This window comes from Gigantopelta aegis, chromosome 15 (assembly GCF_016097555.1).
Source record: "Gigantopelta aegis isolate Gae_Host chromosome 15, Gae_host_genome, whole genome shotgun sequence".
Lineage (NCBI taxonomy): Eukaryota > Metazoa > Mollusca > Gastropoda > Neomphalida > Peltospiridae > Gigantopelta > Gigantopelta aegis.
Window position 1 is genome coordinate 36,342,114 of NC_054713.1, and position 26,722 is coordinate 36,368,835.

At 38.2% G+C, this 26,722-nt stretch overlaps 1 protein-coding gene across 1 annotated transcript in view; it reads left to right on the forward strand.

The window, feature by feature from the left end:
• The first annotated feature begins 8,786 nt into the window (after nt 1–8,786).
• Nucleotides 8,787–26,722, forward strand: part of LOC121390422 — a 67,074-nt gene continuing 49,138 nt past the window's right edge. Inside the window, exon 1 of the mRNA XM_041522231.1 lies at nt 8,787–8,910. Coding sequence (XP_041378165.1) covers nt 8,844–8,910 — 67 coding nt within the window. The 5' untranslated portion in view covers nt 8,787–8,843. The remainder of the gene's footprint in view (nt 8,911–26,722) is intronic.

A 26,722-nucleotide genomic window follows, 5' to 3' on the forward strand; every position in this document is an offset into this window, starting at 1 on the left:
TTAAAAATATATATATCTATATATATCTATATATATATATATATATATTTACCTAGACTCATAATAATATTGAATACTTGAAGATTTCAATAAAAGATGCAATAAAACTTATCATATATGTACCAGTCTTTTAACTCAAACCAGTAAAAACTTATCACACGACGAATACAATGATTGGCCAATATGTTTAATCAATTTCTTACATAAATATTTACATACTTTACACCTTCAATACATTATTAGAAACAAAGCAATGTAAGTAGCCATATTTCACCTTTGAAAGGGTACAATATCAGAAAGGTAAATTTCTATCCAGAAAAAAAATCCCCAAAACATATTTTAGCCTGAAACACTTTGAGACAGCAGTCACACATGTGTGCTAAATAATTTACTAAATGCAGCTATGATTATTTTGGTTCAATAAATGCTTTATAAAAACAAATTCAACAAGTACCACTTTGAATTATAATTGATTATGGGATCTACCAAATTTTCCATGAAGAGTATTAGTCGTCACACACTTCATTTCTGTTCCAGGTTCTGTCACAGTTGGAAACAGAAAACATAACAGCATCAAGCTTGAAGTATAATTGAATCTACTGAATTTTGTCTCATAACCACGTGTACTCTCCCACTCCGTTTCCATTTCGTTTCTCCATAGACGCACAGAGACTACAAATTTCCTGGAATAAAGAAAAATACCCATTATGACCATGGCTATTTATCTTTTTGTTTCAAATATTGTAATTAGTTTGACATAATATTTGCAAATAGAAATATTCATTTCAGATGAAACACACCTTCAAATGTTTTTTCTGTATGTAGTTATTTTCACCTGTACAAATGGCAATAGTACCACCTCACATATGCCAATTTTAAGCAGAAACTTAATGTTCAGCAGAGTCTTTTAAATCGTATTAATAGAATTAAATATTTAAATAGACTGAGACTTCAATTGAGGATTTATTATGTGCCACTATTTTGCACATAAATGTAGAGGTGCATATCTTAGATACGGTAACTGTGAGAGTAACATACACTGTCATAATCTAATATTAAGTGTACTTCTTAGATCAGAACGTGTCATTGTGGGATCATCTGTTAGTCCTTAGCTGATGTGGAAGTATTCGCAACTGTAATATTGATTAGACAAAAACACAATTATTACAGAGAACATTTTGTTTTTAAACTGTTTATTAGTGACAGTGCTATCAATTTAGAATTGATTAGCAACTACTATTTAATGTTTTAGCATTGTATAGCTATATATCTGAAATAGTCGATCGTGATGCTATACAAATGTTTGTATTAAAATGCAAATCTCATCTACTTTACACTTTAGTATCTTTTACAAATAATTAATTCTTTACCATTTTTAACGTGATGAAGTGATGAAAAAGTATAATTATACTTAGAATTTAATGTTACTTGGTTACCAAAAAATTGAAGTTTTGTCACAATGTGAGAAGTTATGTTACCTGAAACATTTTCTTTAAAAAATGTATTTACAAATATAACAGACTTAAAAGTACAAATTCTCTGTATTATACTTAATAATTTATTTCCATTGCATTAATACTAATTAAACTCATTTAAAAATTAAGTCTATATTTGAATAGTTATGCATTATCAAAATGTTTTTTAAAATTGCTATCAGAAACTAGATCGTAGTTCAATTAAAATGTTTGATATATATTAATAATGGGTGGATAAATAATGACAAAGCATCAGTACGTTTAATTTTATCTGTCCCTGCTGTGAAGTTCTGTATTTTCGCTTTTGCGGTTCAGAGTTACCTCCCTTGAAATATTTTCGATGTCCAAACTAAATTGCTTTTTTTTTTTAAATACCAAATTTCCATTTATAATTCTATCATCAATATCTCAGTGAAATCGCCCTTTTTTAGTAGAAGTTTCACTTGCCTCAAAAAAAAGTCTTTTTGGGTTCAACTTCGGAAACAGGATATACACAATCGGAAGGTGTGTACTTGTCATCCGTGTAAATCGATTGAGAACAACACTACAATTGTACTCGTGACATTTCAACTGCGCCCCTAGCGGCGGCTGCGGTCGCTACAATCGGTAGGTGTAAGACCACTACTACACCCTCTTCTTTCTCACTAACCACTAACAACTAACCCACTGTCCTGGACAGATAGCTGAGATGTGTGCCCAGGACAGCGTGTTTGAACCTTAATTGGATATAAGCACGAAAATAACTTGAAATAAAATGAAAAGCTAAAAATAATAATAATAATAATTTGAAGTTAAAGGTTGTTTTGTTTAACAACACCACGAGAGCATATTGATTTATTTGTCATCGGCTATTTGATGTAATTTTGGTAATTTGATGTACATTTGATAATTTCGACAGTCTTACAGAGAAAACCTGCTACATTTTTTTTAAATAGTAGCAAGGGATCTTTTATATGCATCATCCCACAGACAGGATATCATTGTGGTGCAATGGCTATAACGAGAAATAACTCGGCGTTCCCAAAGAAAAGGGGAATTGGTGAGAGTGTAGGCCTAATAGCCGGACCGCAAGCAACCACGGTGAATGCTCTCAATGGAGAAATTGTGTATTTTAATTTTGGTGGCCGCACTGTAATTGCCGCGTGACATTCAAAATAAATAAGACAAATTCGAAGCATGGAAATTTCACCCCCCCCCAAAAAAAATAACAAAAACAACAACAAAAAACAAACCCAACCCCACCCCTACTCATCAGGAGTGTGATCAAGCGGTTTTTGTTTTGTTTTATGTGGGTTTTTTTTTTTTTTTTTTTTTTTTTGGGGGGGGGGGGACTTCTGTAGGTTTATTGGGGAGGGGGTCATTTTTTGTTTTTTAAAACATATTTTCCAGGGGAGCATGGCTCGACCCCCACCTCCCCAGAAACTTCGCTCGCTACAGGCTAGACTCCTCCCTTCATACATTCCTGTGCACGTGCCTGCACATTTTTACATCAGCAGCAAAATGTTGGGGGGGGGGGGGGGGGGTATTTACACTTTCCCACAGACAGTATAGCACGTACCATAACCTTGATTGTAGCGGGTTTTCTGTCAAAGACAACATATCAAAATTACCAAATGTTTGAAATCCAATAGCCGATGATTAATAAACCAATGTGTTCTTGTGGTGTCGTTAACAAAACAATTTTTAAAAATAACCTTTGATATACAAGTACTTAATGGGGCACTCGTTGGAACGGGAGAAAACCCACAAGACACAATTCGAGAATGGGCCCACTGATGTGGTTCAGTCCTACGACCAATAACCTTCATGTGACCGCTCTACCGACTGGGCCAAATCCCACCCTCCATTCTGTTAACACAGGTGGCCGCTTCTTACTGGTAATTAGATAAAATAGAAAGAAAAAAAAAATGTTTTATTTAACGACGCACTCAACACATTTTATTTACGGTTATATGGCGTCAAACATATGGTTAAGGACCACAGAGATTTTGAGAGGAAACCCGCTGTCGTCGCCACTTCATGGGCTACTCTTTCCATTTGGCAGCAAGGGATCTTTTATTTGCGCTTCTCACAGGCAGGATAGCACAAACCATGGCCTTTGTTGAACCAGTTATGGATCACTGGTCGGTGCAAGTGGTTTACACCTACCCAATGAGCCTTGCGAAGCACTCACTCAGGGTTTGGAGTCGGTATCTGGATTAAAAATCCCATGCCTCGACTGGGATCCGAACCCAGTACCTACCAGCCAGTTGACCGATGGCCTAACCACGACGCCACAGAGGCCGGTTAGATAAAATAGATGACAAATCAACCAGCCTCTGCCCCCCCCCCCTCCCCCCGCCTGCTGGTGCTCCCTTGCACCTGCCAGTGCAGGCGGTCCCTCCTACTCTCCCCCACATTTTCTGCGCTACAACAGCTTGCTCTGAACGTGCACGTAAAGCCCTATGACCTGAACTGACCTAACCGGCCTCGGTGGCGCAGTGGTTAAGCCATCGGACTACAGGCTGGTAGGTACAGGGTTCGCAGCCCGATACCGGCTCCGACCCAGAGCGAGTTCTTAAAGGAAGGGACAATTAAGGCATTTGGCCTGGTATGCATATTCAACGATATATAATGCACATTATTGCTTAATATCAACAAGTATAATTGTATAGTTAATTAATAAAACGGTTAAATGTGACGGCTATTATATATCACGGGCGCAGCCATTTTGTTTCTTCTCAGTGAGTACGCCCTGTGGCGAGCTAGTGGTTACGTAATACTTAACGCGTAACGTCAGGAATGAGCCTTAGAACTAGAGAAACACAATCTACCTGGTTTTTGCGGGATGATAAATAGTCATACATTGCAATGTTCTGTAATAATACACATCCCAGTAAGCCAGCAATAAGTATATCCAGCACTATACCTATTATTTTTCAATACAAAATAAAATACCATTGTCAAAATGGCTACACAACAAGTCGAAATAATTAACAATGTTTTGTCCATGCATTAACCTACGTACTGAAATAATACACGGAGTGTTTTCTTAGTTAATTGGTCTATGCTGTTAGTTGCTTCTACCTGTGATTCCTGATTGGCAGGTGTGTATTTGATTTGTAACCAGACGAGCCAATAATTAATTGACGCTGTCTAGACACAAAAATACATACCGGTATTGTGGAGTATTACCTGTCGCCCCAAAAATGGTAATGGACATAGTTTATTACTGTAAATAGTTCTGTAAAACTATAGGCCTAATAGTGTACATTTTTCCTTTGGATTATTTAACAGAGAACAATACTATAACACCATTTTGTTCCGTTAATGCAACTTGAAATATATTTAGTTAAATAGTTTATTATATTATTACGTCATTTATGCTGTTTTACAAGTCAGGTTGATCAAAGAGAAGCGCCTTGTCGAAAATTACTGCTTTTGTTTACACTGTACGTACAGGAGATGGTCAGGAGCTGACGTCACTTCGCCCCAAGCTATCCCACCGGACGTCACAAAAACGAAACAAAATGGCTACCCCCAGTTAGCAGGAATAATCATGGGTTTTTATTAACTCTAAAATTACGCATTTTTTATTTGCTAAAGTGTCAGTATGTGTTGGTGGTCCGGGTATGCATCTTTCCAACATATAAGGCTCTTGTTGGAGTTGACCCTACCTTTAAGGGCTCAGTGGGTAGGTGTAAGGCCACTACACCCTCTTCTCTCTCACTAACCACCAACCAACTAACAACTAACCCACTGTCCTGGACAGACAGCCCAGATAGCTGAAGTGTGTGCCCAGGACAGCGTGTTTTAACATTAGTTGGATATCAGCACGAAAACAAGTTGAAATGAAATGATAAAACAGTACAGTAAAGTACACTTATAACGAACACCCTTATAACGAACTACTGCACAGAACGAAATGATCGTAAACTCCCGTTTTATCTCCCTAAACATTAATAACCAACTTTTTTCAAATGTGTACAACGAACTACTGCATAAAACTAACTGATCGTAAAGTCCCGTTTTATCTCCCTATACATTATTTAATAACCTGCTTATACAAATGTGTACAACGAACTACTGCATAAAACTAACTGATCGTAAAGTCCCGTTTTATCTCCCTATACATTATTTAATAACCTGCTTATACAAATGTGTACAACGAACTACTGCATAAAACTAACTGATCGTAAAGTCCCGTTTTATCTCCCTATACATTATTTAATAACCTGCTTATACAAATGTGTACAACGAACTACTGCATAAAACTAACTGATCGTAAAGTCCCGTTTTATCTCCCTATACATTATTTAATAACCTGCTTATACAAATGTGTACAACGAACTACTGCATAAAACTAACTGATCGTAAAGTCCCGTTTTATCTCCCTATACATTATTTAATAACCTGCTTATACAAATGTGTACAACGAACTACTGCATAAAACTAACTGATCGTAAAGTCCCGTTTTATCTCCCTATACATTATTTAATAACCTGCTTATACAAATGTGTACAACGAACTACTGCATAAAACTAACTGATCGTAAAGTCCCGTTTTATCTCCCTATACATTATTTAATAACCTGCTTATACAAATGTGTACAACGAACTACTGCATAAAACTAACTGATCGTAAAGTCCCGTTTTATCTCCCTATACATTATTTAATAACCTGCTTATACAAATGTGTACAACGAACTACTGCTATAACGAATTAACTAGATCATGGGCCCTTGCGGTTCGTTATAACTGGACTGTACTGCATTTTGTTTCTCTTTGTTGACAAATAAAGGAGATCGCTTCATCCGACGTGATTGTACATGTTGCGATCGATTCATCTCCAGCAAAAACTGTTGTTATTTTACTTGTTTTGTCTTCGTGGCTGAAAGTTGTACAGTTATTATTCTTGTGTGTCACCACTCGTCGGGGCGGATCCACGATTTTGTAGGGGGTGGGTAACAAAATTCTGAAATTCTTGTCGAAGAAGGAAATGTTTTATTTAACGACGCACTCAACACATTTTATTTACGGTTAGCATGGGATAATTTATATGCACCATCCCACAGACAGGATTGTACATACCACGGCCTTTGATATACCAGTCGTGGTGCACTGGCTGGAATGAGAAATAGGCCAATGGGCCTGTCGACGGGGATCGATCCCACACTGACAGCGCATCGAGCGAACGCTGTACCACTGGGCTACGTCCCGCCCCTCAGTCTGTCGAAGGCAAATGAGTTGAGCTCTCAAAGGGAGGTTGGGGTGGGGGTGGGGGTGGGGCGTGTGTGAATGTGGGGTATCAGTTCCGGGGCATACTACCCGGTCAATTTTCAAATAAAGAAGCCGAGAGACTGCATATCTGGCCAGTTTAGTGTTGTATGAATGTTTTAAAAGTCATTGAGTATAGGAGGTTACGGGACCCCCGTGACCAGGCGCGTGTGCAGGACTTTATGGAGGAGGATGGGGTGGGTGGTTGGGATGGGTCTAGACTGGTGAGCGAAGCTTATGGTGTGCGTGGTCGATTCATGCTTCCCGAGAAAATATACTGAATGTTTTTTAGAGAACATTAGTTTGAACAGGGGTGGGGTGTGGGTTCAACCCCCGAACCACCACCCCTGCACACACGTCTGGTGCCCGCTACCCCCACCCCCCTTGGATTCGCCAGTGCAAGTTATGTATTCACTTAACGACAGTCCTATGTAGTGCACAATTAATAATTCATATATGATATATACATATTTCTGTGTATTGGGAAAACAAAAAGAAAAACTGCTATTGATTTTAAGGTAAATGTTGATTTTTGTCGTGGTAGGTTTGTTCTTTGTGATATGTTGCGCGCATTGCAATTCTTCAAACTACGAATGTTTGGTGTGTAAATGTGCTGAAACAAATAACATCCATAGGCGATTATGTTAACGTACATGTGCCTAAAAAAATACTATTAGCAATATTATATCAACCACATTATTACCAATAATCTGAAACCGGCATCCCTGGGGCGGGACGTAGCCCAGTGGTACAGCGCTCGCTTGATGAGCGGTCGGTCTAGGATCGATCCCCGTCGGTGGGCCCATTGGGCTATTTCTCGTTCCAGCCAGTGCACCACGACTGGTATATCAAAGGTCGTGGTATGTGCAACCCTGTCGGTGGGATGGTGCATATAAAAGACCCCTTGCTGCTTATCGAAAAGAGTAGCCCATGAAGTGGCGACAGCGGGTTTCCTCTCTCAATATCTGTGTGGTCCTTAACCATATGTCTGACGCCATATACCCGTAAATAAAATGTGTTGAGTGCGTCGTTAAATAAATATTTCCTTCCTTCCTTCCCATTATTACCAATAAATCTGAAAACGGCACCCCCTCGCAAATTAAAAATAAATATATTAATAGCTGCAAAAACCATTTTAGTGAGCAACCGCGATTGCTTGCTTTCTTGAACAGTAATTTTAGATCACCAGGAAACTTTTTGTTCAGTATCGCATCGCGATTTGCAATGTAAGTTTCAGAGATCGCTACACAATTGTAAAACATTAAACAGTAGTTGCTAATCAATTTTACAACTGACTAAAAATATCGCTAATCAAAATTTTAAATCAAAACGTTCCTTGACCACATTATCTTAAACGTTGACGGAACCCATGTCACTGTTCATGATGTTTTTATTTCCTTTTTTCCTTTCTTTCCTTTCTTCCTTCTTTCCTTCTTTCTTAATTTATTTTTGGTGTTTTGTTTTGAAAACATAAAATGAATGTTTTACACAACAGGAGAATTGCGTATTTCCTAGACTAGAGTATGCGACGTTAAAGGTATATTGCCTATATATTTGCATACATGATCATTCACGCGTCTAGTTTTGCAAATCAATATATTAATACAAAGGTAGATACATTCTTGTAATATCGATTTTCATTTGACGACTGCGGCCTGCCTTTGTTCTGACGGTTAATAAAGAAAAAAAGATGCATAAAAAAAGAAGGAAAAAAAACCAACAACCAAGTAAACCCCCCAAAAACCCCAGAAAGATAGAATGGGAAAACAAGGGTAAAAGAATAATAAATGAGACCGAAGGTTTCCAGGACATCGGTATGTCACATCACTGAAGCTAGAATCCACAAAACGCAATTGTCGCGACACGATCACGAACGAAAAAAAAGAAAAGAAAAAAAAAGAGTTTAAATATTTAACAAACCAGTATACCATTATCGTTTGGTCGGATTCCTTGAGGAATTGTGACTTTCATCGTTTAAGTTAAATATTCATAACCAGTGCCATCATTTGCGTAGCGTATCTATGCAACGCAGTACATATCGGATAACTGTTTCGGAAAATGAGCTGTCCTTAGCTGGTCGTAATCAATCGACGTGGATGTTTTCCGACTGAAAATGGCGAAGAAGCAGCAGTTTGTCCCGCTATCAGCAATTCTGAGGATAGGGGGTCTTCTTCTATTGGGTACGTTCTATGTGCGACATTGTTCTTGACATAATTATATAAGTCTTTCTCTTTGTTTTTGATTATTATTAAAAAAAATTTTTTTTAATTTATATACATGTATATATTTATTTGTTTTTAATGATTTTTGGTTTTGTTGGTTTTATTTTGTTTATTTTGTTTATTTTTTTTTGTTTCAAGTTTTATCTTGTTTTGTTTCAATTTTTTGGGAGTTTAAAATTTTTTTATTTTATTTATTTATTTAGAAAAGTCCGTTTAAAACAAATAAAGTGATTAAGTCTTAATTACTTCTTTTTTTATTATTATTATTTTTTTTTTTTCATTTCATTGCATGCGATGTAATTTTATATATGCTTTTCTTTATCATGTTGACTCATTGGAATGTAATCTTTTAAAAATCTATTCACCACTTTCGTTCGTTCGTTCATTCATTCGTTCGTCCGTCCGTCCGTCCGTCCGTCCGTCCGTCCATTGTTTAATTCATTCATTTATTAATTCATTCACGCGCACACGAAGCCAGTCATTCATTCGATGTTGCATTCTTTTTATTTCCATGGACGTACCAAATCCAAACTGTGTGTGTGTGTGGGGGGGGGGGGGGGGGGGGGGGGGGGTAAAGAAAAGATCCAGTAAATAGAGTTGTCGCTAGCTAGATCAACATGGACACTTGTACAATGTTTTAAAAATGGCACCACTGGATACAGACCTGATTTTTTATAAAGTAAAGTAATGTAAACGACGCCACTAGAGCACATTGATTTTTTATCTTATTATTGGACGTCAAACATATGGTCATTCTGACACTGTTGGGTTTTTTTTTAGAGGAAACCCGCTGTCGCCAAATAGGCTACTCTTTTACGACGGGCAGCAAGGGATCTTTTATTTGCGCTTCCCACAGACAGGATAGCATAAACCATGGCCTTTTTTAAAACCATTTATGGATCACTGGTCGGTGCAAGTGGTTTACACCTACCCATTGAACCTTGCGGAGCACTCACTGAGGGTTTGGAGTCAGTATCTGGATTAAAAATCCCATGCCTCGATTGGGATCCGAACCCAGTACCTACCAGCCTGTAGACCGATGGCCTAACCACGAAGCCACCGAGGCCGGTTCCCTGATTTTATATTGCAATACGTTTTGTTTACCGATCCTATAATTTGTTTACTGATCTTAATAATTTGTTTACTCATCTTTTAATAATGTGATTAATGTTCAAATCTGTTGAGTATTTTTGTTGAAGAGTAATTAATATTATTTATTAAAAAAAATAATTCTCAATATATCTGTTTCTCTGAAAATTGTTTTTTTTTAAAAAGAGGGACAAAATAGGAAAAGATAAATGACAAAATACAGATTTGCTCAATAGTAAACGAATGTGATAAATCGGGTGACCCAAGAAGAAGATAACAGTACTTAAAGAAATGCTTTTATTTAACGACGCACTCACCACATTGTATTTACGGTTATATAGCGTCAGACATATGGTTAAGGACCACACAGATATTGAGAGTGGAAACCCGCTGTAGCCACTTCATGGGCTACTCTTTTCGATTAGCAGCAAGAGATCTTTTATATGTACCATTCCACATACAGGGTAGTACATACCACGGCCTTTGATATACCAGTCGTGGTGATCTGGCTGGAACGAGAAATAGCCCAATGGGCCCACTGACGGGGATCGATCCCAGACCGACCGCGTATCGACGGAACGCTTTTACCACTGGGCTACGTCCCGCCCCTCTGGAGTTATTAAAACATATAGGGAATGTAAGTTTGATATATCACACACATTACTACTAGCATGTGGATATTTGCCACCTTCAGTGAAAACTTACCACTGGGCTACGTCCCGCCCCGCCCCGCGTTTTATTTAACGACGCACTCAACACATTTTATTTAAGGTTATATGGCGTCAGACATATGGTTAAGAACCACACAGATTTTTGAGAGGAAACCCGCTGTCGCCACTTCATGGGCTACTCTTTCCGATTAGCAGCAAGGGATCTTTTATTTGCGCTTCCTACAGGCAGGATAGCACAAACCACGGCCTTTGATGTACCAGTAGTGGTGTACTGGCTGGATCGAGAAATAGCCCAATGGGCCCACTGACGTCCTGTCTAGCGTCAGAATTGTTTTGATAAATGGCCGTGGTATGTGGTATCCTGTCTGTGAGATGGTGCATATAAAAGATCCCTTGCTGCTAATCGAAAAGAGTAGCCCATGAAGTGGCAACAGCGGGTTTCCTCTTACAATATCTGTGTGGTCCTTAACCATATGTCCGACGCCATATAACCGTAAATAAAATGTGTTGAGTGCGTCGTTAAATAAAACGCGGGGCGGGGCGGGACGTAGCCCAGTGGTAAGTTTTCACTGAAGGTGGCAAATATCCACATGCTAGTAGTAATGTGTGTGATATATCAAACTTACATTCCCTATATGTTTTAATAACTCCAGAGGGGCGGGACGTAGCCCAGTGGTAAAAGCGTTCCGTCGATACGCGGTCGGTCTGGGATCGATCCCCGTCAGTGGGCCCATTGGGCTATTTCTCGTTCCAGCCAGTGCACCACGACTGGTTTATCAAAGGCCGTGGTATGTACTACCCTGTCTATGGGATGGTGCATATAAAAGATCCCTTGCTGCTAATCGAAAAGAGTAGCCCCATAAAGTGGCGACAGCGGGTTTCCTATCTCAATATCTGTGTCCGTGTTGAGTGCGTCGTTAAATAAAGCATTTCTTTAATAATTCCATATCATGTACTGTTATCTTCTTCTTTTTTAGGGCTACCCGATTTTTCACATTCGTTTACTATTGAGCAAATCTGTATTTTTTATCATTTATCTTTGAGTGCGTCGTTAAATAAAACTTCTTTAAAAAAAAACAAAAAAACATTTCCTTCAATTCAACAATTGTGTTTAGGCCTATTTCCTACGCACTCGAATGCAAGTCTCTCAATTTGTACTTAAACCACTTAAAACAAGCTGCACCTGCACTTTACGAGCACACAAAGCTTCGAGGATTGTGATTGTACATTTACTAGCTGTATTGTAACAATGCACCAACTGACATGCGAGTAACGTCATAAACCTAGGGCACACGGCTAATATTGTTGTAAACAATGCTGTGTGCGGCAATTTTGAAGAAAGAAACATTTGTTGCCAAATAATGTTAGAGAGATCGAACATGTTCAATTTTGTTGGCGACAAAATCACCATCTACAACAAAAGCGTCCGTATCCGGCAAACTCCGTCAATGTTAGCGATAAAAAAACCCTACTGAACTGACCAATCAGCGTGAAGTCTGTTGTCATGTGATATGCCTAATATAATGGCGGAATGTAGGAGGGGTTATTATTATTATTGTTGTTGTTGTTGTTGTTGTTGTTGTTATTATTATTATTATCATAATGTAAGGTATATGATCGCCGAATAATGGAATATATTGCCCAACAACTTAACAAGTTGACTCCCGAGTCAGACCCCCGATCGGCTCGGGGTAATAGAACACACAGAGGGTACATAAAAAGCCATATACCCCGAGAGATGCTTCTACAACGCATTTATCTTGCCGACATGTTAAACCATATAGCCAAATAATAAAAATAACGCCAGACAATAATTATTTATTAACGGAGCCGTACCACGCGGACGCGAACGAAACCACTTGCCAGTGACGAAAAATAGTTCCATCGATAAACGAGTTTTCAACTTCAAATGTTTGTAATACGAAATTGTCTGAAACAGATATTATAAAAAAAAAAAAAAAACTTTTTTTTATCAGAAATGTAAAAAAATAAAAATATTAAAAATAAAAAACAAAAAAACAACAACAAGAATATTGCTAATCGTGCATTAATACAATAACACCACGACCGTAATTAGGTGGCCGAGTTCAACATTGCAGCTTTTAAAAGTATTGAAATAGTGTATTTTATAGTAAAAATAAAATTAATTTTGTATACTTGATTGATTATCAATGTTATTTATAATCGAATTATTGCTTTAGCATTAACTGGGGTGGCTGGAAACTGTTGGAAATTACAGACGGGGTATAAGAGAATTTGGCTCCGCCCACAGGGGTATAAGGGATTTGTCCAACGGCAAACAACCAATGAGATAAAAGAATTTTACATGAAGGCGAGATAACAACATTTATTCATGTTAATATTACTGCCAAACACCTATATTGGGTTGCAAACGAATCACTACGCATTTTTAGGCCTATATGGATTACAACTAATTTTTAGGATAGAATGATGGAAAACCATTGTAAAAAGGTATCACATTTTGCCCAAATATCTGTATAATTTTTGCCCGAATTTGAGGTTTTACTCCCCCCGTCTCATACGCTTATGGCCGAGGGTTGGGAGTTTGGCTGTGTTGTCAGGGGATCTGAACATGCAAGGCACAAAGTACCTTACGCATAGGCGCGAATCGCCCGAGCTCCCTAGTGGCATCCGTGCGTATGTTCCCGAGGAAAATTTAAAATATAGATTAGAACAATGGTACTTTTTAAGCCGTGATTTTCAAATCTAGATGGCTTGAAACGCAAATTTCTTCACATCTGAATAACAAAATTGCCATTTTAAAATGGTTTTGGACTAGTTTAAGGTGGATTTTGTTTCTTGGTATCATTTTATTAAAAAAATCTTTATAATCTTAAAAATTTCATATATATCCCTTTTTAGCTCCGCTATGAAATTCGTCAGCGGACCTTTTCTAATGCCGATTGTGCGGCGTCCGTCCGTCCGTCCGTCCGTCCGTCCGTCACCTTTTCCTTTGAGGGCGGGAAGTAGCACAGTGGTAAAGCGTTCGCTTGATGCGCGGTCGGTCCAGGATCGATCCCCGTCGGTGGACTATTTCTCGTTTCAGCCAGTGCGACACAAATGGTGTAACAAAGGCCGTGGTATGCACTATCCTGTCTGTAGGATGGTGCATATAAAAGATCCCTTGCTGCTAATCGAAAAGAGTAACCCATGAAGTGGCGACAGCGGGTTTCCTCTCTCAATATATGTGTGGTCCTTAACCGTATGTCTGACGCCATATGACCGTAAATAAAATGTGTTGAGTGCGTCGTTAAATAAAATATTTCCTTCCTTCCCTCTCGTTTGAAGTGTAACCTTCGTACAGTTTTGATTGAATTGTTATGAACCTTGTGCTACAGGGGCATTACTCTTTAATTTTTACCCTTCACAATCTAAAAGAGATATTTTGAAAATTTTGAACATTTGAATTTTTATTACATTCCTTTTTTTAAATTAAATTTAAATTTAAATTTTAAAAGACTATTTTCTGCAAGACTTTTGATTGGATGGTTCTGATTGGATGGTATAAGCAAAATAAGGAACCAGGTGCCTGATTCTCCTATAAATAGTTTGGCTCCTCAGGTGGTTAGGACTGTCGGTGATAGGGATATATCCATCATATCTTATCTTAATAAATATGCCACTGACTTTGGAGTTTCTGGACTGGCCATTGGGGACGCTAGTGGTAGACTGGACTACCCGTGGCAGCTCGAACGCCCAGTGGTAAATTTCCACATTAGAGATGAAATAAACAAGTATGATAACCCATATATTAAAAAAATTATATTTCAGGCAGTGGTGGAAAAATTCTATCCAGACTGTGTACAAGTGTACACAGATGGATCGAAGGACCCCGCCACTGGTAAAACAGGTATGGCTTTTGTTATTAAAATAAATAAAAATATAAAACCGATAGCCATTAGGGCCAGGCTTACTAATAATATTTCGGTTTACACATCTGAACTTATAGCCATACTTTATGGGTTAATGTGGATTCAAAATGATAATATAAAAAGAAATGGCCCTGGTGGATATGTGCTTTTCACCGATAGTCTGAGTTCACTTCAGGCTATCCTTGGATGTGGGGGTGTTAGACCCGAACTAGTAAACAAAATTTTTAAATGTTATAATAGCATTATCACCAGTGGAACTAAGGTTAGACTTGAATGGGTGCCGGCACATGTCGGCATACCAGGAAACGAACTTGCTGACACGAACGCCAGAAATAGCCTGCGTGACAAAAAAGTAGGGATTGAGATCAAATATAACTTTAAAGAATTTAATTCTGTATTAGAGCCGCACCTTGGCAAACTATGGCAGTCCGAATGGGACCACCATACCAGGGTGTGGCATGCATATATTAAGCCGAAGGCAGCGGGACCCGGCCCAATATCCTTCAGCATTAAGGCCACTAAAATAATTTCGAGACTTAGAATGGGAGTATGTTATGGCCTTAATGGTAACAAATTCAAAATAAAGAAATCTCCCACCCCTAATTGTCTGGTGTGTAATAAAGTAGAGGACGTAAAACATTTTCTGCTTGAATGCACCAGACATAGTTCAAAACGTAAGAATTTAGAAAGTTTTTTTAAAAGATGTAACTTAGAGCTCAACGGCCGAAATTTATTAAACCCCCCGATTGAGCACAAGAAGGATATTGATAGGCTCCTGATGGCCTTCGTGCTTGGAACTAATGTATTAATATAAATGTTATATAAATAGGTAATTCTTTTTAAATTAGATATCGGTCTCAGATGGCTTGTTCCTATTCTCCCCCACCCCTCTTTTTTTTGTTGTTGTTGGTGCCCCTATTAAACTTATGGGATATTTTAATATCTTCTATAAAATTTTGAATAAATAATTACATTGTAGCTCTCTGTCCTATCGTGCCTGGCGTGCTTTTGGACATGGTTATTTTATATAATAATGGTAATTGGATGAACTACCGGCTTTTAATCACATAATATGAATTATATTAATTATAAATTTAACTTTTATGTTAATCTTAAATTTTAACTATGAAGGTAAGTGGTTCTTTTCCCTTCCTTTTGATTTTAAGTAAGAATGTGGGGTGTGAATGGTAGTATGGTAGGACAGCTTGGGTGTAGTGGCGAGGTGTCCAACCTGGCAGTTGGACATCTCTATATTGTTCACCGGCTACATTATATTTATATGAAAATTTTTAAAAAAGTATTGTTTTTCTTTGGTTTTTAATTTATTTGTATAAATGTTTACAAGCGTGCTCTGTATTTTAATATTTTGATATATTATTTTATTTTATATTTTTAATTATTATTGAATAAAGCATGAGAGAGAGACAGATGTGCTCCCTCTCTAATTTAATGGGACTTTGCAGTACCCATGCCGTCTGGCGGTCCTTGGTACTATTGCCCTGGACCGCTCTTCGGTTTTTATAGATTAAAGGGTGATGGCGTCTGTGAATGACATAACTTTTAGATTCTCAGGGACTACAGAGAGGCGCCCGGAACTAAGTGATCACCGGGGGTGCGTTTCGCTCCGGCGAGTGGACAGACGAAGACTCCTTTTCCATCGTCCGGACATGATTCTTTTCACTCTGAAACTTATATCCACTCTACTAGTGGATACTATATAAAAACTAAAGATAAGAGTATATAAACTTAATAAATAAATTCAAACTAGCTACACGAGGGCCGTGCTGGTGGAGGGCATCGTGGTTGGGACGGTGGAGGGGGGGGGGTGGGGATGGGGGGTGGGGGGGGCGGGAGACCACCGGAGGGTAGGAGGTAGGCGTAGGCGTAGGCGGTTTGGCTGTAGGAGAGTTAAGGTTTGTCCGGGGGGCTCCGGCCCCCCCTCCCCTGGGCCTCGGCCCCCTCCTGCCTGCCACACTTGGATTACCAATACCGGCATGACACCTCTCTCAAATGTTACAATTTTCCGCGTGGCGGTTAATTTATGGAAGAACCATATACCTAATTCCCTTAGGGCTAAATAATAAGACATAGATTAGAGGAGTTCAAGTTTAGACTGCCCGGCAAAAAAATGTGGCTAAATTGTTAGGAATAGGTATTTTATGTTAGAAAAATGCACAAATAAATTGTTAATGTCCCTAAAATATTTCTGGAGTAAAGTTCAAAATTGCCCCTATATTTCTGTCCCGGACCACTCCTGCTGGCTATCCAGAGGATGGGCCCGTGACAGACATGCTTGAAACCCTAGTGGTATAGGAGCATGTTAATATATATTGGATTGGATGGTTCTGGAACTTGGTACTATAATTATCTGAGGCAGTCTTCACAAACTAATAGAGAGATATTGTGGAATTTTTAATTTAAAAACAAAAGTGTTTTTTCTTCTTAGTTGACACAAAGTGTCCAATAAAAACACTTTTCATTTTTAGTTTTGATTTCTACCTAAAATAAACGTTCTACTTGGTAGTTCAAGCTCAGCGATATGTAACTATGGTTTCAAACTCAAGAATATAATTATTTTTGTGTTATATATCTTATAGCCCTATTATACACACATTATTTTGTCCATAATCATAAATATTTTTCACAGAATGGAGTAAGTGGGTGGTCTTACACGCACCACCAACTCCAATTGCTTGGGCTTTTAGACCAATGGTGCATGGTTTCATTAACGCGTAACTGTGACTAAATGTAACAACTTCACCTTGTGCGTCTCTCATTATAATTCATAGACGGACCCATATCCCATTCGTCTACGATAAAACATCATTCATGTTTATTTCTGTAGGTGACCATTTTAACGATGACGTCACGTCAACAATGTTTTATTTACTAGCACACGACCAACAAACGGTCTGCCGTGTGCGGGTAAAATAAACCAATCTGACAACATTTTTGGCAGCAATGTTGGCGACAATTGTTGGCCGTGTGCGCTAGGCTTTAAAGCCATAGGGAAGGAAGGTAATATTATATTTAAAGACACACTCAACACATTTTATTTACGGTTATATGACGTCGGACATATGGTTAAGGACCACACAGATATTGAGGGAGAAAATCCGCTGTCGCCACTTCATGGGCTACTCTTTTCGATTAGCAGCAAGGGATCTTTTATATGCATCATCCCACAGACAGGATGGTACATACTCCAGCCTTTGTTACACCAGTTGTGTAGAGCCATAGGGAAAGAAAGAAATGTTTTATTTAACGACGCACTCAACACATTTTATTTACGGTTATATGGCGTCAGACATATGGTTAAGGACCACACAGATTTTGAGAGGAACCCGCTGTCGCCACTACATGGACTACTCTTTCCGATTAGCAGCAAGGGATCTTTTATTTGCGCTTCCTACAGGCAGGATAGCACAAACCATGGCCTTTGTTGAACCAGTTATGGATCACTGGTCGGTGCAAGTGGTTTACACCTACCCATTGAGCCTTGCGGAACACTCACTCAGGGTTTGGAGTCGGTATCTGGATTAAAAATCCCATGCCTCGATTGGGGTCCGAACCCAGTACCTACCAGACTGTAGACCGATGGCCTAACCACGACGCCACCGAGGCCGGTTAGAGCCATAGGGATGCTCCAGGCTGGACAAACACGGACTTGCACCCATCATCAAATAAATGCCTCACAGTCAGTCACAGAAGAACCGGTAGAGTGCAAGACAGACAACGACTTGGATGTCCATCTTCCACCACCGGGCACCAAGACAGACTCCTTATCACCAGGGGCCGGACGTATCCCAGTGGAAAGCGTTCGCTTGATGCGCGGTCGGTCTAAAATCAATCCCCGTCGGTGGACCCATTTGGCTATTTCTCGTTCCAGCCAGTGCTCCACAACTGGTGTAACAAAGGCCGTGGTATGTACACGCACAGATCTCTTGCTGTTAATTGAAAAGAGTAGCCCATGAAGTGGCGACAGCGGATTTCCTCTCTCAGTATCTGTGTGATCCTCAACCATATGTCTGACGCCATATAACCGTAAATACAATGTGTTGAGTGCATCGTTAAATAAAACATTTCCTTCCTTCAATGACGGTCGTGTAAGGGTTTGGCGCAGGCTAGGTGAACGCTGCCAAGATATTGCTGTGGAAGTGGGGCAATATTGATATGGAATGATATCACCATGACACGCACAGATCTCCAGATTTGTTGAAAGAGAGTCACAGGTCTGTATTACAGAGATAGCATCATCATACGTCATGTTCTATCATTTGCTGATCATCATGGCGCAAGATTTGTGCACGTGTTGTCACAGATCATCTACAGAGGCATCAAATCCAGACCTAGCCTTGGCCAGCAACATCCCCTGACCTTTCTCCCATAGAACACGTACGGGATATCCTTGGTAGACGTATTCAGCAACGTCAACAACCACCGCGAACGCTGGTAGAATTAGACAGGGGACTACAGAAAGAGTAGCGTCAGGTTCCACAAATGACGATAGCCCGTACCATGCGACAACTATTTCGTACACACCCATTGTTGAGAACACCATGCGTTATTTTTGATAACACTTGGGTTGTTTACACACGTACGTGTGCTACCAATTTCAAGACATACGACTGGCTGCTCCTAGGTGATGATCAGGTCACCAATGCCATACATCCAATAAAAAACAGCACGTTGGAAATCGATTACTCTGTGACGTATAGTTAACGTGGCAATCATGTGTCTCTGACGCGTAAGTTAGCTACAAGTGCAACGGCTGTAAATAATGTTTAGTCGAAAAAGATGTTAAAATTTGCTTAAGACCTGTTTTTTGTGGGGAGTTTTAGGATATGTAAGAAATAGAATAATACATTCATGTCCGTTAGATACCATTTATCTCACAACTCGTTGTTTAAAAACGTATCAAACTCGCTTTCGCTCGTTAAATACATTTTAAAACAACTCGTGAGATAAATGGTATCTAACGGCCACTCGTGTATTAGTTTCTATGTAATGCATGTATTAATGCATGTTAGAGGCGGTCCAACACGATAATGACATCTTGTGAATATGCATGACTCCACCCCTAACTGTCATTATATTTATTGATGGACTTAAAACATATTTCATGTTGTTAAAACCAATTAATTCCAGTGCACATGCAAGTTATGTATATTATGTTAATGTTCAAATAAATGTTGAAATTATTTCAGTGTTACAGCGTTTTACTAGTTTTTGGGGAATATCCCCTACTTTTTGTAGGGCGAACTTTTAAAATAAAACAATAATACAGACGTGTAAAATAAAACGATATGCCAAATAATTCCACGTGTAAACATTTTGTGTATGAACAATTTAAAGGTTTTGTTTAGTGTACTGAGATTTGCAGGTCTTTTCAGTGCACATCTTTTACGTTCTACTGTAAAGCAATTATAAAAACATATTTAACGTATTTATTTAGTAAAGAATCTACAGCGAGAAACTAGGGCGACCCCCCCCCCCCCCCCCACACACACACACACACACTCACACACGCACAACAACAATACAATAGGCCGCAAGATTAGCTAACGTTTTAGCTAAAGTCAATAAAACAAATAAATAAGCCATGTTTTAAAGAAAAGAAAATAAGCAAAAACATATCATTCGCGAAATATTAATCTGCTCTAAGAAAATATTGATTAATATTTCGATTATAATAATTGTTGTCACACACGAGCAATTTTTAGTAATGCTCGGTGTTGATGATGTGGTGGTTAAGCCATCGGAAATATAAAGCTGGTACAGGGTTCACAGCCCGGTACTGACTGTCACCCACAGCGAGTTTTAACGACTCAGTGGGTAGGTGTAAGGACACTACAATCTCGTCTCTCTCACTAACCACTGACAACTAACAACTAACCCTCTGTCCTGGACAGGCAGCCCAGATAGCTGAGGTGTGTGCCCAGGACAGCGTGCTTGAACCTTAATTGGATATAAGTACTAAAATAAGTTAAAATGAAATTGTTATGCTCCTGATATAAGGGAGCTGGGGGTGAGGGTGGAGGTGAGGGTGGGGGTGGAGGTGAGGCTGGGGGTGGTGTATTGATGATCACAAAGATGTTTTTTTTTAAAGGGACAATCCTGAGTTTGCTGCAATTTTTAAGATGTTATCGACTAACAGAGACTTTTTAGCGATTGTAATTACATATCAAATATATTTTTCTGCATACAATATTAGTGGCTGTATATTAAACATGTTTCTGATCGTTCTAATATTTGTACTAGGTTCAATTTCATTTTATTTCCTAAATACGTACGAAATTATTTGAAGACAAAATCCAGTTTGGGCTTCTTACAAATATCAAGACAATGAGAAACACCTTGAATATACAGACACTAATATTCTAAACAAGAAAATATATTTAATATGTAAGTTTAATCATAGAACTATTTTATTAGTCGGAAACATCGTACAACGCAGCAAACTCAGGAATATCCCTTTAAGTTTTTGTTTGGCGAATGCAAAAGAACCGGGGCATACTCCCCAGAAAATTTTGAAATAAATTAAAGTTAACGTTTGTTTTGTTTAACGACACCACTAGAGCACATTGATTAATTAATTAATCATCGGCTATTGGATGTCAAACATCTGGTAATTCTGACACTTAGTCATCAGAGGAAACCCGCTACATTTTTCAGTTAGCAGCAAGGGATCTTTTATATGCACTTTCACACAGACAAGAAAGCACATGCCACGGCTTTTGACCAGTTGTGATTTCTCCTCCCTGCCAGTGCACCACGACTGGTATATCAAAGGCCGTGGTATGTGCTATCCTGTCTGTGGGATGGTGCATATAAAAGATCCCTTGCTAAAATTTAGCCGATGATTAATAAATCAATGTGATCTAGTGGTGTCGTTAAACAAAACAAACTTTAACTATGACCAGTGGTGGCGCATTGGTTGAATGAAACAAATACTCAATCAGTTGAATGGATCCACCGAGGTGGTTCGATCCTGCTACGTATACACCTCAAGTGAACACTCAACCGACTGAGCCAAATCCCGCCCCGGTCTGTCTAGGGTTCAGGGCGTGCTCCCTAGAAAAAAACAAATCGACCGAAATTAAAGATACCCAGAACCTCGTTTTATGAATATTATAGTAGTGTTGTATGTAATATGGATGATGAATTAAAACAAAAATGTCATTAAAAAGTGTACTACAAACGGGCGGGGATGTGGGTAGATCACAGGACCTCTGTCACCCCTCTGGACCCGCCAATGAAATAGGTTTAATCCTCTGACGTTATCACGAACCGGTAATTGTTGCAGTTACTGATTGCATTGGTATACAAACCGGTTAACACAGAGAGAAAAATATTAACAGATAATGAAGCCAGAGAGTTGTTCGTTCGATCTATATTGCAGTTAATATTGATGATGGAGTCTTTGAAAATCTTGTATGAATAGTTGGCATGTAAATACTGTTACAGTTAATGTGGAAACGGGAAACCACATTGGTGAACATATTGAAAATAATCGAAGACACGGTAATTGAAAAAAAAGGTATATAAAAGGAGGTAATATGGAATATGCAAGCAAGTCTGAAGCTAGAGTTTTTTCGAAATTCCATAAATGAAAGCATTCTGTGTAAAGCAAATATATGACAGAAATCGATGAGATATTGAAATAGGTCCTATTTAGCGTGGAACGACAGGAACAGCTATTTTCCTATATAAGCATACAGTAAAAAATAATTCAATAAATGTTTTTATTTATTTATTATTTTCAGAAAACAAATAATCCAGCATTATTAATGTATATAACCAAAAATGTAGCACATATATTTTGATATTTTGTTTCAAAACATTCCATTTTCATTTCAACTTATTTTCGTGCTTATATCCAATTAAGGTTCAAGCAAGTGTCCTGGGCACACACACACACACACACACCTCAGCTATCTGGGATGTCTTTCCAGGACAGTGGGTTAGTTGTTAGTTGGTTAGTGGTTAGTGAGAAAGGAAACGGTGTAGTGGTCTTATACCTACCCACTGAGTCGTTAAAACGCGTTCTGGATGGGAGCTGGTACCGGGCTGCGAACCCTGTACCTACCAGCCTTACGTCCGTTGGCTTAACCAAGACGCCACCGAAGTCGGTGTTTCAAAACAATATACATGTACTCAGCAATGAGATATTTCATTTTATTTCATAGTATAGTTAGTTTCCGGCTTATATCCATTTAGGTTCAAGCACGCTATCCCAGGCAAACACCTCAGCTAGGCCTATCTAGATTAACTGTCCAGAACAGTTTTTAAAACACTACGACGTATTTTTCACTATTAGAGCCGTTTGGGATAATTTCAATAAGAAGTACTTACATTTTATTAATTAGAATATTAAGTGTCGTATATCTGAAGTGGTTTTGGTCATACATGTTTTTGCAATACTCTAAAATGCAATTTTCTTAATTCTGAAAAAACTCGCACGTTCGTCTGAGAAGTAAGGACACAATCTCTAATTATTTTTAGACGGTATTTCCCTGTTTAAACATGACAGACTTTTGCTTCTCTCTGTTATAACCTTATCTAAATGTGCCCCTGCGCGTGCTGCAACCTCACAGTGGTGCAGGGGTGTAACATTCTCTTTGAGAATGGCCAATACAGCACAAAATTGAAATTTTGAGTAAAAGTCAGTATCTATCTGTGATATTTGTATTTTTGTACAGTTCTTTACACTGTTTTTATTTAAATCTTGAATTCTTATATTGATGTTGATCATCACTTTATTTGTTTGCATTACCATAGTTTGACACCCAATAGCCTATGTATTTTTCGTGCTGGGGTGTCGTTAAACATTCATTCATTCATTCATTCATTATCTAAATGTGTATTACCGGTTTTTAGATTAGCTAAACTTAATGTCAATTTTCACGGGCTGAAACTAGGGTCTGCGCCGTCAAGGTTTGGAAATTCACTGAAGATATCATTAAATGGCCAAGCCCACATGCTATGAAACCATTGACTGATGTCTCTATGGTAGCAGATGTGTTATATGTATCTGCAAATATTTCGTCGACTTGGTAAAAGCTGATCCTTTTTTTGTTTTTTTTGAAGGAAGGAAGGAAATGTTTTATTTAACGACGCATTCAACACAACACATTTTATTTATATGGCGTCGGATATATGGTTAAAGGGACATTCCTGAGTTTGCTGTAATTTTTAAGATGTTATCGACTAACAGAGAGACCTTTTAACGATTGTAATTAATTTTATTTTATTTCCTAAAATATATTTTTTCGTACGTACGAAATTATTTGAAGACAAAATCCAGTTTGGGCTTCTTACAAATATTAAGACGACGAGAAACACACTGAATATGCAGACACTGATATTCTAAACAAGAAAATATATTTAATATGTAAGTTTCATCGTAGAAATATTTTATAAGTCGGAAACATCTTACCAATGCAGCAAACTCAAGAATGTGCCTTTAAGGACCACACAGATATTGAGAGACGAAACCCGCTGTCGCCACTTTATGGGATACTCTTTCCGATTAGCAGCAAGGGATCTTTTATATGCATCAGATATACATGATAGTACATACCACAGCCTTTGTTACACCAGTTGTGGAGCACTGGCTGGAACGAGAAATAGCCCTTTTCTTGTTTTGCTGCAGCAGTGTAGGCATTTTGAAAGTTAACGTTTGTTTTGTTTAACGACACCACTAGAGCACATTGGTCAATTAATCATCGGCTATTGGATGTCAAACGTTTGGTAATTCTAACTCGTAGTCATCAGAGGAAACCCGCTACATTTTGTTTCCTAATGCAGAAAAGGATCTTTTATATGCACTTTCCCACAGACAGGCAAGCACATACCACGGCCTTTGGCCTGTTGTGGTGCACTGGTTGAAACGAGAAAAAAACTCAATCTGTTGAATGGATCCACCGAGGTGGTTCGATCCTGCGACGCAAGTAACTAAGCGAACACTCAACTGACAAGATAAATCGCGTCACCGCATTTTAAAAAGCCTTTGAAGAATGTTGTATTTAATAATTGCATTTTGTGGGTGCAGTGTACGGCAAGGATGATCAATTCTATATCCTGTATCCTGTCTCCCATCATGTTTGCATTATATGTTAACGATTTTAAAATTAATTTTGTTGAGAAAGGATGTGTGCCATTTGAATGTAAAAATATTTGTATTTTTTTTATTGATGTATGCCGATGATTTGGTGCTTTTGTCATAGTCAGTGCAAGGCCTGCGACATATGTTAGACAGTTTATTTGATTATTCAGATGAATGGGGAATGGAAGTTAATATTACTAAAACTAAGATCATGATTTTCAGGAATGGTGGGATAATTAGTAGTTCAGAGAAATAGATTTATAACGGTAAAATATTAGAATTGGTTGATAGTTTTTCGTATTTAGGATTTATTTTGCATTATAATAATAAATTCACAGTTGCAGTGAAACACTTAGCAGACCAAGGCAGAAAAGCTTTATTTGCATTGCATTCTAAAACAAAACCTTTGAAGTTAAATATTGAAACATTGTTATCATTGTTTGACTATTAATCACATGTATTGTATGTTATGCTTCAGAAGTGTGGGGATCTCATAAAGGAGATATTATTGTGAAAGAGTACATCTTAATTTTTGTAAAAAAACAACTGCTTGGGGTTAAACTATCTACTAATAATTCTGTGGTGTATGCTGAACTCGGCCGCCTCCCATTACGCGATAAAAGAGTATTTAACAAGATAAAAGTACTGGTCTAAGCTTCTGAACACAGATACCTGCATTCTCAGAAATTGTTACTTATATTTGTACGATTGTGCTGAAAATAAAAATAAAAACAACTGGGCATATCAAATAAAACATGAACTAAATATGTTAGGATTTAGTGATTTATGGACCCACCAACAGCTAGACCCAATACATTTAACACTCATTAAACAGAGAATAATAGACCAATCCCAACAAGTCATTAGAGCTCAAATATCAGATTCCACTAAATGCACACACTACTTACATTATATTGATATTTATGCTTTGCAATATTACTTGTCTAAATACATCCCAGAGCGATTTAGGAAAGCCATAACAAGATACCGTCTACCACCACACAATCTAGCTATTGAAACTGGCAGATACAATAATACTGACAGCGCAAATTAGATTATGTTTAATTTGTGATAAAGATATTGAAAATGAATTTCATTTTGTACTGGTATGTCCATTTTATAGTGAATTAAGAAGGTCATATATTAAACCCTACTATTGGAAAAACCCATCTGTTCACAAATTTATTCAACTATTTTCTATTAATAACATTAAGCAGTTACGCAATTTAGGAAATTATCTGTATCGAGCTACCCAGTTAAGAAACAACACTATGTAGTTATTCCATTTACTTATTTATTTAATTATAAAAAGTATTATTTATATATTTATTGTTTACTTGCTTTCCATTGAACATTATTTCATTGTGTGTCACCACTGTTCACCTGTGTATTTGTGTATTTGTATATTTATATATTTATATATTTTCTTCTTGTAACTGATGAGCTTTTAGCTCAAAGTCAATAAAGAAAGAAAGAAAGAAATGTTTTATTTAACGACGCACTCAACACATTTTATTTACGGTTATATGGCGTCAGACATATGGTTAAGGACCACACAGATTTTGAGAGGAAACCCGCTGTCGTCACTACATGGGCTACTCTTCCGATTAGCAGCAAGGGATCTTTTATTTGCGCTTCCCACAGGCAGGATAGCACAAACCATGGCCTTTGATGAACCAGTTATGGATCACTGGTCGGTGCAAGTGGTTTACACCTACCCATTGAGCCTTGAGGAGCACTCGCTCAGGATTTGGAGTCGTTATCTGAATTAAAAATCCCATGCATCGACTGGGATCCGAACCCAGTACCTACCAGCCTGTAGACCGATGGCCTACCACGACGCCACCGAGGCCGGTCTAGTCAATAAAGAATGAATGACTATATCATTTGAACAAGCATTCTCGCTGATCAATTATTATGTACTCCGTTGCTATCCTAAAGCTGTATCCTAACCGAATCCGAGTGATTATTTAAGAAATCATTGATTTCAGTCGCCGTATCCTAACTGC